This window comes from Pseudogymnoascus destructans, assembly GCF_001641265.1.
Source record: "Pseudogymnoascus destructans isolate 20631-21 unplaced genomic scaffold scaffold_3, whole genome shotgun sequence".
Taxonomy (NCBI): Eukaryota; Fungi; Ascomycota; class Leotiomycetes; order Thelebolales; family Thelebolaceae; genus Pseudogymnoascus; species Pseudogymnoascus destructans.
Genome location: NW_020167522.1, coordinates 659,532 through 674,206, shown reverse-complemented (window position 1 = coordinate 674,206; position 14,675 = coordinate 659,532). Strand labels below are relative to the sequence as shown.

The following is a 14,675-nucleotide window of genomic DNA, read 5'->3' as shown; positions in this document are numbered from 1 at the left end:
CAACTATCTTCAAGTACAATGGCCGAAATTTCAATTCCACTACCTGCAGCAATCATTACCCTACGCATATTTATGAATGATTCATATGCAGAAATTGAAAAGAAGCTTGGAATCTCAGCTAATTCTGTTGCACGTATATGGCAACAAACTGTGGAAAAGGCAGGAAATACAGAATATTCTCAACCTTCTTGAACATCTTAACCCAAAGCCTCAGAGCGGAAGACCTCAAACGAGACAGAAAGATTCTCAAGAGTCATTACGCGTACGCTCTTTACTTCTGGCAGATCCATTCGATACATTCCAACAAGTTATTGATAAGGAGAAATTACTATATTCATGCTCTATTGTTGAACGAGTTGCAAAGAACCACTCAAGTGCAGAGATCCCTCGCCCAATTGTACGCAAAAACATCTGTCTCAAGCCATATCTTGATAATATTATTCCTGAAGTACGCTTGAGATTCTGCAAATGCGCATTATCAGAACTTGAAGCTGGTTCTATCTTCATATTCTCAGACGAGTCATATATCAACTTTGGAGGAAATCCACACAAGAAACGCCGAATTACAGTCCAAAAGGTCAAACAGCAGAAAGTATGGTAGTTCAACAGAAGAAATCTCTCTTTCAAGTTGTGTTCTGGGGTGCAATGAGTTCTGAAATCTCTGTCTCACGCCCGTCACTATCCTGGATCCCTGAAAGCATTGAAGAAAAGCGGCAAAATGTGTTAAAACTTCGGGAGATAAATACATACTGGCAAAAAAAGGCAGATGATGAGCTTTTACAGGCAAGAACAGTTGGAACTCTCGAATATGAATATATGGAGACTTTAAACAGAGATATCCAAGAAGGGAAAAGCAAATGGAAACGGCCACGAAGATCATCACAAGAATTTGGAGACATGGAGAGTTGGAGTAGAGGAAGAGTTTCAGAAAACCAAGAAGTTTCAAAGGGTGGGATTGATTGGTTTTTATACCGTGAAATGGTTTTACTCCCACTTCTCTTTCCTTATTTTCGGAAAATCAAATCATTACATCCAGAAAAACGACTCTGGTTTGTAGATGATAATGTTAGTCTTCATTTGAAAGCACACCGTTCACTTGAAGATTATATGAAAAGAGAAGGAATTCACAGAGTAGGATTCTGGCCTCCAAACTCTCCTGATTTACATCCTATTGAGAATGCTTTTGATTATCTGAAAGATCGAGTTGATGAATATATACCTTTAAATGGAGGTAAGCTTGAGAAAGCTCATGCAAGGGTATTTCTTGAGGAAGAATGGGGGAGGAGAATGGGGGAGGAGAATGGGGGAGGAGAATGGGGGAGGAGAATGGGGGAGGAAAATGGATGGGAAAACTGCTCAACTATGTGCGTCGTCAGGGATGGAGGTAACAATTTTCGTGGGTAGATTATGTACATTTCTATGTATTTATTTTTCGAAAGTACTTACAATGACCCACCTCCCGTGCACAGACCCTGTACAGACTTTTGGGCCGCACGAGTACCTTGCAGCTTTGGCTTCGGCAGATTTTGTCCCCAAATAAAAGCTGGGGTCTGTGCCGTCTGTGCCGTCATGCCGCCACTCATTGGCCGGGGTATAGTCTGGGCCGGAGGGGAATGCTGGGTTTTGTTCGGAGAACGGCGCGTAGTAGATGTTTATATATGTTTATGTGATTGAGTCTTGCTGTTAGTTTTTGTTATGGATAAGGGCTTGGATTTATAGCGATTTTTTTTTGGTTAGTATGACGACTTTACCAGTCGGCAATGGCGCCTTCATATCCAGCGAAGACGATAATGGCGCCCTGAGGCATGAGTTGGCGCCGAGTACGCCTAGCGGTGACCTGGACACTGTTACCTCCAGCTTAGATAGCAAAAGCGACGAGGAGAAAGAGTTGGAGAACGAGTCTGGGCTCGCCCCAGAGTCACATGGGAGACCAGTCAGCGAGGCTGGCATAAGTCGTCCAGTGACACGTACCAGATCGCAGAATGGATACGGCTGTGACGATATTGAGGCAGTAGGGGGGATAGCGGAGGATGACCTCTTTATCGTCGGTTGGGATGGAGGGGATGCAGACCCGTTGAGCCCCAGGAGTCGGAGCAATTTTCAAAAATGGACGATTGTGCTGATTAATTCGGTAGCGGCTGGCTCTGTGTAAGTATCACCCTTCCTAGGAACCCCTTGGTAAAGGTCAGTGCTAATGCTTGGATAGAACTTGTGTTTCTTCCATATACACTGCCACCTATGAGCAGATCTTGCCGGAGTTCCACACCAGCAGGATTGTAGCCACGGTCGGGCTTTCCCTCTTCATCTTTGGCCTTGGGTGCGGGCCCATGCTGCTCGCGCCGCTCTCCGAGTTCTATGGCAGGCGTCCCATCTATCTGGTCTCCTTCGCATTCTTTATCATCTGGATCACCCCTTCTGCCGTCGCTCAGAACATAGCCACCATTCTAGTCTCTCGCTTCCTCGACGGCTTCTCCGGCTCCGCCTTCCTCTCCATAGCCGGCGGCAGCGTATACGATCTTTACTCACGCGACGACCTGCAAGCGCCCATGATGGTTTTCACCGCCTCGCCCTTCATCGGCCCCGTCCTCGGTCCCCTGCTCGGAGGCTTCATCAACCAGTTCACGCACTGGCGGTGGACGTACTACGTGCTCCTCATCTGGAATTTCGTGCTGTGGGTTCTCATCATCCTCTTCGTGCCCGAGACGTACCACCCCGTGCTCCTGCGCAACAAGGCGCGCAAGATCCGCGCCGAGACAGGCGATGACCGCTACAAGGCCCCGATGGAACTGAGCACCAAGACCATCCCACACGAGATCCGCATCTCGCTATACCGGCCCTTCCAGCTGCTAGCACTGGAATTCATGGTCTTGAATCTGTGTGTCTTCTCTGGATTCCTGCTGGGTATCCTGTACATTTTTTTCGGCGCGTTTCCGCTCGTCTTCCGCAATAACCACGGCTTCACGCTCTCGCAGATCGGGCTGACGTTTCTTGGCCTCCTGGTGGGGATGCTGATTGCGCTAGCGACGGATCCGTTCTGGTATAGGAATTATAGGAGGCTCGTCAAGAAGAATGAGCATAATGGGGGGGCGGAGCCGGAGCACCGGCTGCCTCCTGCGATTTTGGGTGCCGTGCTAGTGCCCGTTGGGATTTTCATATTTGGATGGACGACGTACAGCAGTGTGCACTGGATCGTTCCGATTATTGGATCTACCATTTTTGCCATCGGGTATGTTGATTCAGTTATTGCTGGTGGATTCAGAATGTGGAGAGTCGTCGTTGTCTCGGGTTTAATATTCCCCGTCTGTAACACGATGATGCTAACCTGTGTCTTACTATAGCAACGTTCTCGTCTTCACAGGAATATTCACATTTCTTGTTGACGCTTATCCGCAATATGCTGCTAGTTCACTAGCAGCAAACAGTTTTGTGCGCAGCTCTTTTGCTGGTATGTTTTATTTTCTCTATTCTTGTCTCACTTTTCCCTCCCCTCTGGATTTGGCTACGAACAAAAAGAAACTCAAAAGGACCCAACAAGCCGTGCCCAACTCACTAACCCTCATATTAGCTGTATTCCCTCTCTTCGGCGTGCAAATGTATAATAAACTTGGATACCAGTGGGCGACCAGCATACCCGCCTTTCTGACAGTAGTGATGATGCCGTTCCCCTACCTCTTCTTCAAATACGGAAAGCGGATCCGTGCGAGGAGTCGTTTTGCTAAACCCAAATAAAAGGTTGTTATCAGAGATTTGGGGGGAAATTTAGAGCTATATATCAAGGGCCTGACGTACCATACCCGTTGATCAACTCGAAGAGCGACGTTGGAGCAATTTCGTCCCGTCGGGGTACAGATACCACCAATCTGGGTTACCATCTTGGCATTCCCAATCTGTACTGTCAAATCCTCGAGCCTTTAGTGGACCTGGTAATATAAGTTTAGTATCGCTCGTTCCATCGGGATTTCTATCAAGTCTACTTAACACGGCTGGTTGCATTCTTTGCTGTAACCTCATCGTTGGACGGACCATCTAGAGCTTCGAACTTGATGCGACTCCAATCTGTCATCGAGCAGTACATGGGATCTAGCTTCTGCCAGGCAAGGTACAAAGATTGTTTCGCATCGCTTGGCTCCATCCCGGAACCAAGATCGAACCATCTCGTGGTGACTATCGCATTCCCTAGTCCTCCGAAATCGAGGAAATCGAGGAAATCGATGCGATAACGTATTTCACATGCAAGCTGCGCACACAAGCGAGCTGCGCACGACAACACCAGAACGCGTCAACTTAACTTGACTACAGTCAACAATGCCACGACCAACACAAGCCCAATCCTCTAATCGAGAGGGTAGAATATCCCATCGAGCGCATATTGGAGCTCCCGCGCAAGCTGGCTCCCGGGTTCTAGAGAACTCAAACCCAGGTTCGAGCTCAGGCTCAAAGCCTGGCTCAAATCCAGGCTCGAATCCAGGCTCGGGTTCGAACCCAGGCTCGGGCTTAGAGCCAGCTTCTGGGTCCGGAATTGGGTTGCCAGCTCGAATATGAGCTTTTACCCTCTTCTTCCGGAGGCGCTCCTGTTTCCGGGCCTCAACCCCCACCCCGTAGAGCTGCTTACGGGCCCGGTTGGCAGCTTGCCGGGCTGCTCGGGCTTCCTTCGCCTGGGCCTTCTGGGCTATAAGCTCAGCTTTGGCAGCCCGAAGCTCTACTCTCTTATATAAGGAAGAACCCTTATAAATGAGGCTAGATTATTCTTAAGGTCTATATCTCATATGGCAGTATGTACAGCTTCTCTATAGTAGTGCTTATATGGTTGGAATATCCCTATGTCTAATGGCTGTAGAATGTGTGCAAGGTGTGAGGGAAAAGTATAAATGGGAATGTTGCTCTCTGCTGCCCGAATGACGAAATCATAGCTTGTATGGTTATATGTGTTCTGGCCTAACCGTTAGATCAGCCAGCTTGCGAGCTAGCCGGCCTAACCGTAAGCCCAACCCAACCCAACCCAACCTAACCTAACCTAACGCAGTAGTGTAGAATAGTATCATAGAAAATTCAAATCTATAATCTACAACCTACAACTATAGCAATTATGGCTACTATTGCTTCAATTAATCCATTCCCATACGCATATGTACTGCTTTTAAGGCCTATATAAGTAGTCATACTTACTACAATCGAGAGCAATTCTCACATGAAAAATGGAGCTAGACACATACTATACTCGAGGATCCAATGTAATGGTGGGTGCACCAGATGTGAGAATCTAGCCACCCAAGGAAGGGATGATTTTACTAAGACAACACACTGTCTTAGGAAACAGAGCCAAAGGGTTGTAGCTTAGACTATTCCACAACGCAGCAATCAGGTGTATGATGTAGTGAAGTTGTTTAGACAAGTTGTAACAAATGTTGAGTCTGAGAACTCAGGGGTAAGTCAGAGGTTAGCACCTCACTGACTTTTCAGAAACAAAGAATAACAAGATCAATGCTTGGAAGCTTGTAAAAGACGTAGAAGTATGTGATAGTCAATTTACTGTAATGTCTGATTGCCCTTTCTTAAGGAAAGGGCAATCCTATTTATGCCAAAGGAGTGTAGTTCTCTCATTTTCCATGACTTTCCATGACTAACCAGGCTTGGTAAATGTATTAGAAATCAAGTGTGACCCATAACTAGCTTGCTAATCATGTAGCGAACGTAAGAGAATCCCATAGAACCATCTCTTGGGTTCCTAGCCTATAGGAAGTGAAAAGGAGGTCCAAGGTCAGAGTACGTATAGACAAATTATGTCATAACTTAACCAATCTTGTGGGTAACTAAGGAGCGATGATGTGTAATGAACCATAGAGGGTTGTAGAAGCTTCTAGAGCTATCGTTCATGTTCCTAGGCCTCTAGTTGGTAGAGATATGCCATGTGGTAGTATTGGCCCACCCCCTTAAGGAGGAGATTTTCTTAATAACTTGTTCAATGAGTGTCCAAATGATATGCCGTGATGTATGTAGCATAAACAGATGTAGTAGAAGAGTTTGCAGCAATCGTTGAGTAGTATTGCTCTTGTTGTTGGTGTGATAAGCCAAGATATGTATGGTGACTTGTAGGTTTGAGGAGGAGATTTCTAAGTTTGCTCTTGAGTTTGATAGCAAACTGAGTGCAACGAATGTCAGTATGACATCCAACTGCTTTTACTCTACATAACAAAGTACAAACCACCATACACTCTCTAGTTTTAAGCTTGTTAATAATAAGCTATATAAACAGAGTGATAAATGGAGCGATAAGCAGCACCTTCGATCTGTAGTTCAAAAGGCAGAGGTGTTTGATGTCATCACACAAGAGCACCTTAAGTGTTACGGCTATGGTAATGTGACATCAGTTACAGGGCTAGCAGGGCTCGGCTGTAGCATGACTAGGCTAGTGGATAGTTGCGGAAACTAGTGGAATTAGATATAGTAGGACCCCTGTTATAGCGATCTCCTATTAGCTAATATTTCCTATATAGCAATAATTTTGAGGCTACGCTGGCTTTTTATATGTAATTTTTGACTCCTTTACAATACTACGATATCGTTCTGTAATATGTAATAAAATCACTATATTTTGTATGTGTAAAATGGCTTAGCAGGGTATTACAATTCAAGATATCCAATGTTATCCATCACATGACATTCTGTGGATCGCCGTGGATAACATGGATAACATAATATCCATGATATCCAATGTTATCCATCACGTGAGGTTGCAGCTGTAAGCGCTAGCCATAGCACTAGCACTTAGCCATAACACTTTTAGCCTGAGCTCGAAGAGGTCCTTTGGCATTAGCAGCTTCGAGTTGAAGCAAAAGGGGTGTTTACTATAGGTGAAATCCTTCGAGAAAAGGCTCAAGAAGTCTGGCATCAACTCCCTTATTATAGGGAGAAACCCGAGCTAGAATTTAGTACTTGGTGGCTCGAAAAATTCAAGAGACGGCATGGTATTCAAGCACGATTTCAACATGGCGAAGCAGGGTCAATTCCTGATGTAGAGGAAGTGATGGAAGGGCTACAGCTTATTACAAAGCAATATGAAGAGAAGGATATATATAACATGGATGAAACTGGATTATTCTGGCATATGAGACCCTCAAGAGGTCTCCTTTCTCAGAGTATTCTAGGTGTCAAGAAGGATAAAGCATGAATAATGGTTAAGTACGAACGCAACAGGAGAAGACCGAATTCAACCTTGGTTTATTGGAAAAGCTAAAAAGCCACGAGCTTTATAAGGAATTGATATTTCAGGAATAGGAGGCATATGGAAGCATAATTCGAAAGCTTGGAATACAACAATTGTTATGGTCGAATGGCTTCAAGCTTTCTATCGCCACATAGGGGGACGACAGGTTCTTCTTACGATGGATAATTTCAGTGCTCATATTATGGGAATTGAATTACACCCTCCTCCTTCGAACATTCAAATCAAATGGCTTCCTCCAAATTCAACAAGCCATACGCAACCTTTAGATCAAGGGATTATTCAGAATTTTAAGGTCTATTACTAGTGGCAACAGCTTGTCATAAGGCTCTCTTCTTTCGATAAACAAGAAGATCCATATTTAATTATCACACTTCAACATGCAATTCGATGGGCCCTCCAAGCTTGGAATACAGATATTACAAATCAAACGATATATAACTGTTTCCTTAAGTCAACCCTTATTTCGACTACCTAGCTGACTTCTATTCCACTATGTGAGAATATTGATATTCTATTCTAAGATGTTATATGGGCTGGCAAAATCTGTAACACCATGTCACTTACAAGCTTATTAAACCCTATCGAATAGGTAGAAGAAGAGGATACTGTTATGATCACTGCTTATGGCTGCTAGCAATTAGGGTAACAAGTACCCACAGTAGCCACTAAGGTTACAGGGAATCGCTAAGCGTACAGCTGTATATACTGAGGGATAGCCTTACTTCCTTCCTTTCTTCTTCTTCTCTCTTTAGATTCACTCTAGCTTATTATTCTCTAGACTGGCTTCTTGACCTCCGTGACCATCGTAACGCTTTCCATTTTATCAAAAACTCTTCTTTGCGTCCTACTAACCTTCTGTCTAGGATCGCTTTGACTTCGTATTTAACGATCTCATTCTCTAGTTAGAGTTCTGTATTAGTCGCAACTAGGGTGTTTCCTCTTGCTAGTTCTCATAATGCTAGGTGTAGTCTAGAGTTCTTAGGTAGCTTTAGTCTGTAATTAACTAAGCTGGCTTTGTTTAATATTTTGAATGGTCCGAATTTCTTAAAGTCCAACTTCGTACTTAGTCATTTCGTTTTGATGTGTTTCTCGAGTAGATATACTTTATCCCCCTCCTTAATGGCAGGTTCTATACTGCGCTTCTTGTTTGCATACACAGTAGATCGTTCATTTAAAAATTGGATGTCTGTCGTAAGTTGTTTGTGGAACTATTTGAGTTGTTCTATAGCAATCATAGCTTGTTCTGCTCTTGATTCTCTAAGTAGCACGTTACAGTATTGTAAAGAATACTATATTGAGTTGAGCACAAAGCTCCTATCTAAGGGAATACTATCTACTTATATAGTGGTGTTGTGCCTTATAGATAATCCGGATAGTTGATGGATAGCTAGATAATCTAGATAGTTGATAGATAGCTCAACTATCTAATATCCACTAGTTTCTGAAACTATCCACTAGTCTGGTCATGCTACAGCCTAGCCCCGCTAGCCTTATAATCCTGTCTGGTCTATAGACCATGTAGGATCGGTCATATGGTCCTAGCCTCGTGACCTCTTATAACTTATGCGTGACTTATGCGTGACTCATAACTGTAGCCTCTAACGGGTCAGGTCACGTGGCCCTTGCCCCTATGACCTCTATAATTCCCACGCAAGGCCCTAAGAAGCCCCACGCGATAACAATGTCATGGAAGATAAGTGACCCCTACAACCCCCACTTGGTTTTCGAATGTTGTGGTGTACAGCCCTGTACAGTCCTGTCCAGCTCTCTGGCTGCATCCCGTGCGACCTATCGCAAATGCTTAACGTGCGGAGAAGGCTTAATTAGTTGCGGCTGACGTAGTATTCCATCCTTGTGCTAAACCATCCACGTGTTCCTCCTTAGGCTGACAGAAGACGTCGTCCACCGCCACTGTGGGTTTATTGAAAATGCTCAGGTTTGGTGGCTGGCTAGCACAGACCACCCACTTCCCTAAATGGCCTCGGCCACAAAAGCTATCAGTGTTTCCCGAAATATTGATTTCCAGAATGACCCCTTTTGAGGTCCCACCCTGGCGGTGAGTCCATTAGTAAACGCCGAGGGCTTCTTTTGTCCCGCCTTGGGTGGTCGAACCCACGTCACCATGCTATTGAAGATTGGAAAGATTGGATTGAAAAAATCTTACTATTGAACCACAGGATGCGATTTTGTCTCTGTTAGTACGAGTATGCATGTACGAAGCGTTCCGTCTCAGGGCTGAGTCCCTTCAGTCGTTGTACCAGTAATCTGCCGTATACAGCGTATATAAGTCCCTCCTTTGTGAAGGACGAAGGCATCTCTTCCCCTCCCAACTGACAGAAACGATCAACTCGAACCTCTATCGTCTCCATAACTGCCACCTAGTTCTTTAAAAGTCTTCTTCCTCACTATGAAGCTCACTCTCATGCTTGCGGCCACCGTGCCAGCTCTTGCCGCCGTCGCCGGGCCGATCGAGTCCCGCACCTGTGTCAACGACTGCAAACCACTGGGCTGCTACACCGATTCTGCCTCATTCCGCGCCCTCGACATCAACACCCAAGTCCCTGGCGGCCCTAGTGGCCAGAGCCCCGAAGCCTGCACGGCAGCTTGTGTCGCCCACGACCTTGCCTTCGCCGGTGTTGAGAATGGGGGCGAGTGTTGGTGCGGCGCGTTTATCAACAGTGGACAGACCCTTGCCTCGAACCAGGCTCTATGCAGCACACAATGCTACGGAGCCCCAGGCGAGATCTGTGGCGGAGCTGGCGGCATTAACATATACGACTGTACAACGGCCTTGCCAGCCCCAGTGAGCTACAATGACTGTGCTCCTCTCGGCTGCTACACCGACTCCGTCTCCTTGCGCACCCTGGCCACCAACGTCCAGGTCGTAGGCGGTCCAAACAACCAAGGTCCCGATGTCTGCACGGCGGCCTGCAAAGCAGCTGGCTTTAGATACGCGGGTAACGAGTACGGCGGCGAGTGCTGGTGCGGGAACAGCCTTGACAACAACGGTGGACCAGCTCCGGATCTGAACGAACAATGCCAGATGCCTTGCCACGGCGACTCCAGCCTCATGTGCGGTGGCCCCGATCGCCTGACCCTCTTTGACTGCGGTGCACTGGTGCCTATTGTGACTAAGGCGGAATAAGCGTGTTAGAGTGGGATTCTGCGTCCCTCCATTAGTAACAATAGGTTTAAATAGTTTAAATATACTTGGTTACCTTTTAATTAGCCTACGAATGATATCTTAAATTATAAAGCATGATCGGAATATAGGGTTTATCCAGGGCCGATCGAGTTGTGAGTAGTGGAAGTTGTAAAGCAGCAAAATCCCAGTTCGTGTTTATAGAAGTACCTGGATTACCGGCTTCTGGTTCTCCATACATTAGTACAAGTGAGTGACTAAGAAGATGTAGTTCTCAGGGTTTCGCTTTTTCGTGGCTTTGGCAGCGTTAATACACGCGGCGATATCATCTGTCCATGACGAGTCAGTATACACGGCTATTTTGGGTATTATGTATGGGCGAGAAATAGTATCCGTTCACAGGCGTGAGGTCGCCGGACCACCAGGCTTCAGTGGTTATATTCTCAGCGAGGGCTTCGGCGTACCCGGGCACGTCTCCTATGGTGACGATGTTGCCATTGGCGTCTATGATGTCCTGGGCGTTCCAGTCCTGGGCCGGCGTGTCCTCCGCTTGACATATCAAAAAATTGCTGTCGCAAAACAAATAGCGGTTCCCGTTCAGAGGATACATTGGTACCGCCACCGATTTGTCGAAAGTCGAAGAAGTCCTTAACACGTTGGAATTGGCCTGGCCACGGCGTTAGTTCAATCGATGCTTTTTGGGCCAGGATTAACAATTTATCAGATAAACGTAGATCAACATTATTTAGAATAAACGTCGTGTAAGAGACGTAGGTGTTAACACGTACCGATCGACTTCTTCGATTTCAACCCGCTCAGCCGCCGAAGCCCTTCCATTGTTGCGGATGCCGAAGAAGATTTGAAGCGCCCTTCGAACTTTGATATCTTGGTCGTACGTGTCAAGCCGATTAACGACCAAAAGTTATTTCGGTGTGCCAGCTTCCGCAGCCTGGTTAAAATGAGTATCGCAGCCGCCGTCGGTACTCCCACTCTGGACTATGAACAAATCAGTAAGAGACAGGCCCGAGACGGTGCGGAAGACGACGAGGAGGGCTGTAACCAGACCCAGAGGAAAGAGAAGCTTCGCCATTGTCCGTCGCGAGCTCAGGAAGGACCTAAGGTAAAGAGTCGCTGGCCGTGAGGGTAATGCTGCGTGCAACAGCCCAAGACAATGAAGTAGTGCAAAAGTTCTTGGGGCATGGGAATATGGGTTGTCCTGATGGGCGAGCCGACCAGGTTGCTTGCTTACGGCCGCCTGATCATGTGTGAGGATTACATTTTCTCATCTAAGAGACCAAGCACGGCCTTGTAGTCATCTACTGAAAGGCAAAATGGACCTTGCCAGTTAGGGATTGCTGACATACATGGTACCAGAACGACGATCACTTTGTGACCATGTAGGCTCAGCTCAGCGCTGGCAGTTTATTCCATGAGAGACACCTGCCGATAATGATAGTCGTCAATATTGGATTATCACCACTAGCTTTGGTTAAGAGCAGGCCATTGTACCTTCTCCCGATCCTTCCAATATAACCAATAAGTCTCTGATATTAGAAAGGGAAATGCTGGGGGTTAGATGGGGGCCAGATGGGGCTTCGGCATAGGACGTTAGATATTAATCGTGTAAGCAAACCTGGCAGGGGAAATAAAGGCCTCTTTATATCACTTTACATCAACAAGGTGATTGGTTTCCTTCCCCGCTTACTGTGACGATTAAGGAAAAATTGAAGGTGACCAGGGACGGCAAGGGTGGCTGCTCAAGGTTGCGACACTCCAGGCACCATATCTAATTTTTACAGGACTTGAATGGTTATATCTTTAGAAGCAGGCGTAAATACCCTATAGTAGCTAGCATATGTAGCATAGTAAAGCTGTTAAATATATATACAGCAGTTAGTGCTGACTCATAATTACTTGCTAAGCTGTATCTATGTAAAACTATAGCTATGTACATCGGGTATAGAAGCTAATTCTAAGTGGTTACGGATTAGCAACGATTGGCGACGGTTGGAGGCACCATACTGAATTTGTATGAAACTCAGTTAAGGTAGTCAGCGCCAATGCTTTCGGGAGGCTGCAATACGAGAATACACTCGTGTGCACTGAAAGCCAAGAGATAATTTATCTTACTTCGGCAACATCCTTCGAAATTTGACGAAGGCTATCCGGATGTTGTTGGCTGAGATATGATTTATCTTACTTTGGTCCCCGACTACAGTTACACTGCATTGAGACACAGTTAGCGACGGGAGTTTGGTCTGCCATAGCCGTGGTCATACAAAGAAATGGCGGGATTAGTGTATCTTGCAATTAAGCCGAAACCATGTAAAGTGGCAAGGTTGGAGTAACATCCGTGATGAAGCTGAGAAGAAAGGACTGTTACGACACGCCAATTTCCGCAACTTATCTACTGCAATATATTGTACTATTGGTAACGTGGATGGATTGTAGGGCTAGTAGGTTCAAGTGTATATTAAATGCATGTTTAATCCTACAGGATGGGTCATAGTGGTGATAACGGGCTTGGTGAAGATCATCGGGTTTACTTGCTGGTAATAACACAATACAAGCATTTATGCATGTAAGATCCACTTACCGCCCCCACCTGCTCGGCCCTTCCCGCTAACGCGTTGCAGATCCAGAGTACGGCCCCATAAATCTCCGTACGGGGCTGTGCACGGCTTGTGGTAAATCAATATCTCATTTGCTACAATTTGAGCACTAACCCCCTACGGAATCATAACGGTGCTGCACTGTATAGTCCAGCTTCCCGTTTCGTCCCGGCTAGAATCCTACAAAACCTCCCCTCACATTAGACTAACTCCCCGGCTCACGTTAGACCAACCCCGCGCCTCACGTCAGAATCTAGACCACGATAACTACAGCCGTCTCACGCGAGTGTCTCCCGCGCCGGGACATGGCTTCTAGTCTCCCCGCAGTCCACCGTGTAAGGATGGACCGTCAGCATTTCAATCGATCGGATATGCCGACTCCTCTACTCTATACAGGTGCGATACAGGGGGTTTTACGGGCTAGTATTTCTGTTCATGACATTAGGGAAGATGTCCTTCCCTAGATCTGTTCTTTTCCTCACCTCTCGCTCCTTTCCGCATCTCAGAGACTGCCGTCAAGCCTCCACGGTGACATGACGGCTCCCCTCATTTTCTTGTTAACTTTGCTAGCTGCACAATGGGGGCTTGTGCAGTCGGCCTTCTCGCATTACACCCCAAACGCAACGCAAAATGCGACTGCACTCCCTTTCGACCCGCGGGTTGCTCCGACCTCAAATTTAACCGCGGCAACGTCGGCTGGCGCGCGGGTTCACAGCAGTACACGGCACGTAATCTGCAATTCAACTCTTGCAACACGGCCGTGCATATGGTTTGGGATTGGGGCTGGAACTGGCAGCAGATCAAAGCTAGCGGCGGCTCCATCGCCTTTAACATCTCGGGCACAGGCGGCGACACAGGCTAGGGCACGGGCAGCGTATCCATCATCGACACCATCATTAGCGGTACAACCGTCGGCATCCTTACCAACGGGCTGAAATCATCGCCCAATATTGTGCTAGACAATATCGTCTTTAAGGACGTGGTTAGCCCCGTCATGGTGGATGGCGGCGACACGATCCTATCCGGCAGTTCCAACTTGTGGGCAACAGGCAAGCGGTACAATGGCTCAGTCGGCTCGACCGAGACTGGCGACGTGACAGCACCTGCCAAGGCCAAAGGGCTGCTCGACTACACGGGATTGCTCTTTAGCACCGGCTCCTTCCTCGTGGCAACCACGGACGGTGGGTAATGATGGCACGGGCGACCAGCAATCCTGCATCAATTCCTTTCTGCAAAAGGCCGCAGGCGCGGACCAGGTGGCCTACTTCCCGGCCGGGATCTATACAATCCGGCGGCACCGTGCTGATTCCCACAGGCTCGCGCGTACAAGGCTCTTCGTGGTCGCAGATCCAAGGGTCGGGCTTCTACCTCAGCGACATGAACAACCCCAAGGTTATGATGCAGGTCGGCAACAAGGGTGACATCGGCACTATGGAAATCGTCGAGATGCTTTTCTCGGTGCGTGGCGCCTCATGGGGTGGAACACGGCGGCGTCTGAGCAGGGCGCGGCGGCCATGTGGGACTCGCACTCCGCGTCGGCGGCACTCTCGGCAGCGATCTTGACTTTGCTACCTGTCCCAAGTTTAGCTCCAAGATTGAGTGTATCGCCGCCTCGCTAATGTTCCACGTGACGCCTCAGGGGAATGGCTACTTCGAGAACGTCTGGGCGTGGGTGGGTGATCATGACAATGACGCG

General features: G+C 47.1%; 5 protein-coding genes across 5 annotated transcripts; 3 read left to right on the top strand and 2 right to left on the bottom strand.

Annotated features, from left to right (window-relative positions):
* The first annotated feature begins 1,666 nt into the window (after positions 1 to 1,666).
* On the top strand, positions 1,667 to 4,963 carry VC83_01530 (uncharacterized protein). Its single transcript, XM_024465205.1, has 4 exons — positions 1,667 to 2,148; positions 2,207 to 3,226; positions 3,339 to 3,445; positions 3,566 to 4,963. The coding sequence occupies exons 1-4, from the start codon at positions 1,739 to 1,741 to the stop codon at positions 3,727 to 3,729; spliced, it is 1,701 nt and encodes a 566-aa protein (XP_024327045.1). The 5' UTR covers positions 1,667 to 1,738; the 3' UTR covers positions 3,730 to 4,963.
* On the bottom strand, positions 3,971 to 7,403 carry VC83_01529 (uncharacterized protein; the record flags this gene model as incomplete). The annotated part of the gene is made up of 3 exons (XM_024465204.1): positions 3,971 to 4,237; positions 4,320 to 4,669; positions 7,382 to 7,403. 3 exons carry the CDS (start codon positions 7,401 to 7,403, stop codon positions 3,971 to 3,973), a joined length of 639 nt encoding a protein of 212 aa, XP_024327255.1.
* A 2,229-nt stretch (positions 7,404 to 9,632) lies between these two features.
* On the top strand, positions 9,633 to 10,370 carry VC83_01528 (uncharacterized protein; the record flags this gene model as incomplete). Its single annotated transcript, XM_024465203.1, has 1 exon — positions 9,633 to 10,370. One exon carries the CDS (start codon positions 9,633 to 9,635, stop codon positions 10,368 to 10,370), a length of 738 nt encoding a protein of 245 aa, XP_024327256.1.
* Positions 10,371 to 10,528: 158 nt separating this feature from the next.
* On the bottom strand, positions 10,529 to 11,204 carry VC83_01527 (uncharacterized protein; the record flags this gene model as incomplete). Its single annotated transcript, XM_024465202.1, has 3 exons — positions 10,529 to 10,916; positions 10,984 to 11,034; positions 11,156 to 11,204. 3 exons carry the CDS (start codon positions 11,202 to 11,204, stop codon positions 10,711 to 10,713), a joined length of 306 nt encoding a protein of 101 aa, XP_024327259.1. The 3' UTR covers positions 10,529 to 10,710.
* Positions 11,205 to 14,167: 2,963 nt separating this feature from the next.
* VC83_01526 (uncharacterized protein) lies at positions 14,168 to 14,542 on the top strand (the record flags this gene model as incomplete). Its single annotated transcript, XM_024465201.1, has 1 exon — positions 14,168 to 14,542. One exon carries the CDS (start codon positions 14,168 to 14,170, stop codon positions 14,540 to 14,542), a length of 375 nt encoding a protein of 124 aa, XP_024327260.1.
* Between the last annotated feature and the right edge of the window lie 133 nt (positions 14,543 to 14,675).

Excerpts from the sequence above, each read along its gene's own strand:
- VC83_01530 (XM_024465205.1), top strand. The coding sequence starts at position 1,739 with ATGACGACTTTACCAGTCGGCAATGGCGCCTTCATATCCAGCGAAGAC. Across the intron at positions 2,149-2,206 it reads TCGGTAGCGGCTGGCTCTGT|AACTTGTGTTTCTTCCATAT; the intron begins GTAAGTATCACC and ends ATGCTTGGATAG. Across the intron at positions 3,446-3,565 it reads TGTGCGCAGCTCTTTTGCTG|CTGTATTCCCTCTCTTCGGC; the intron begins GTATGTTTTATT and ends CCCTCATATTAG.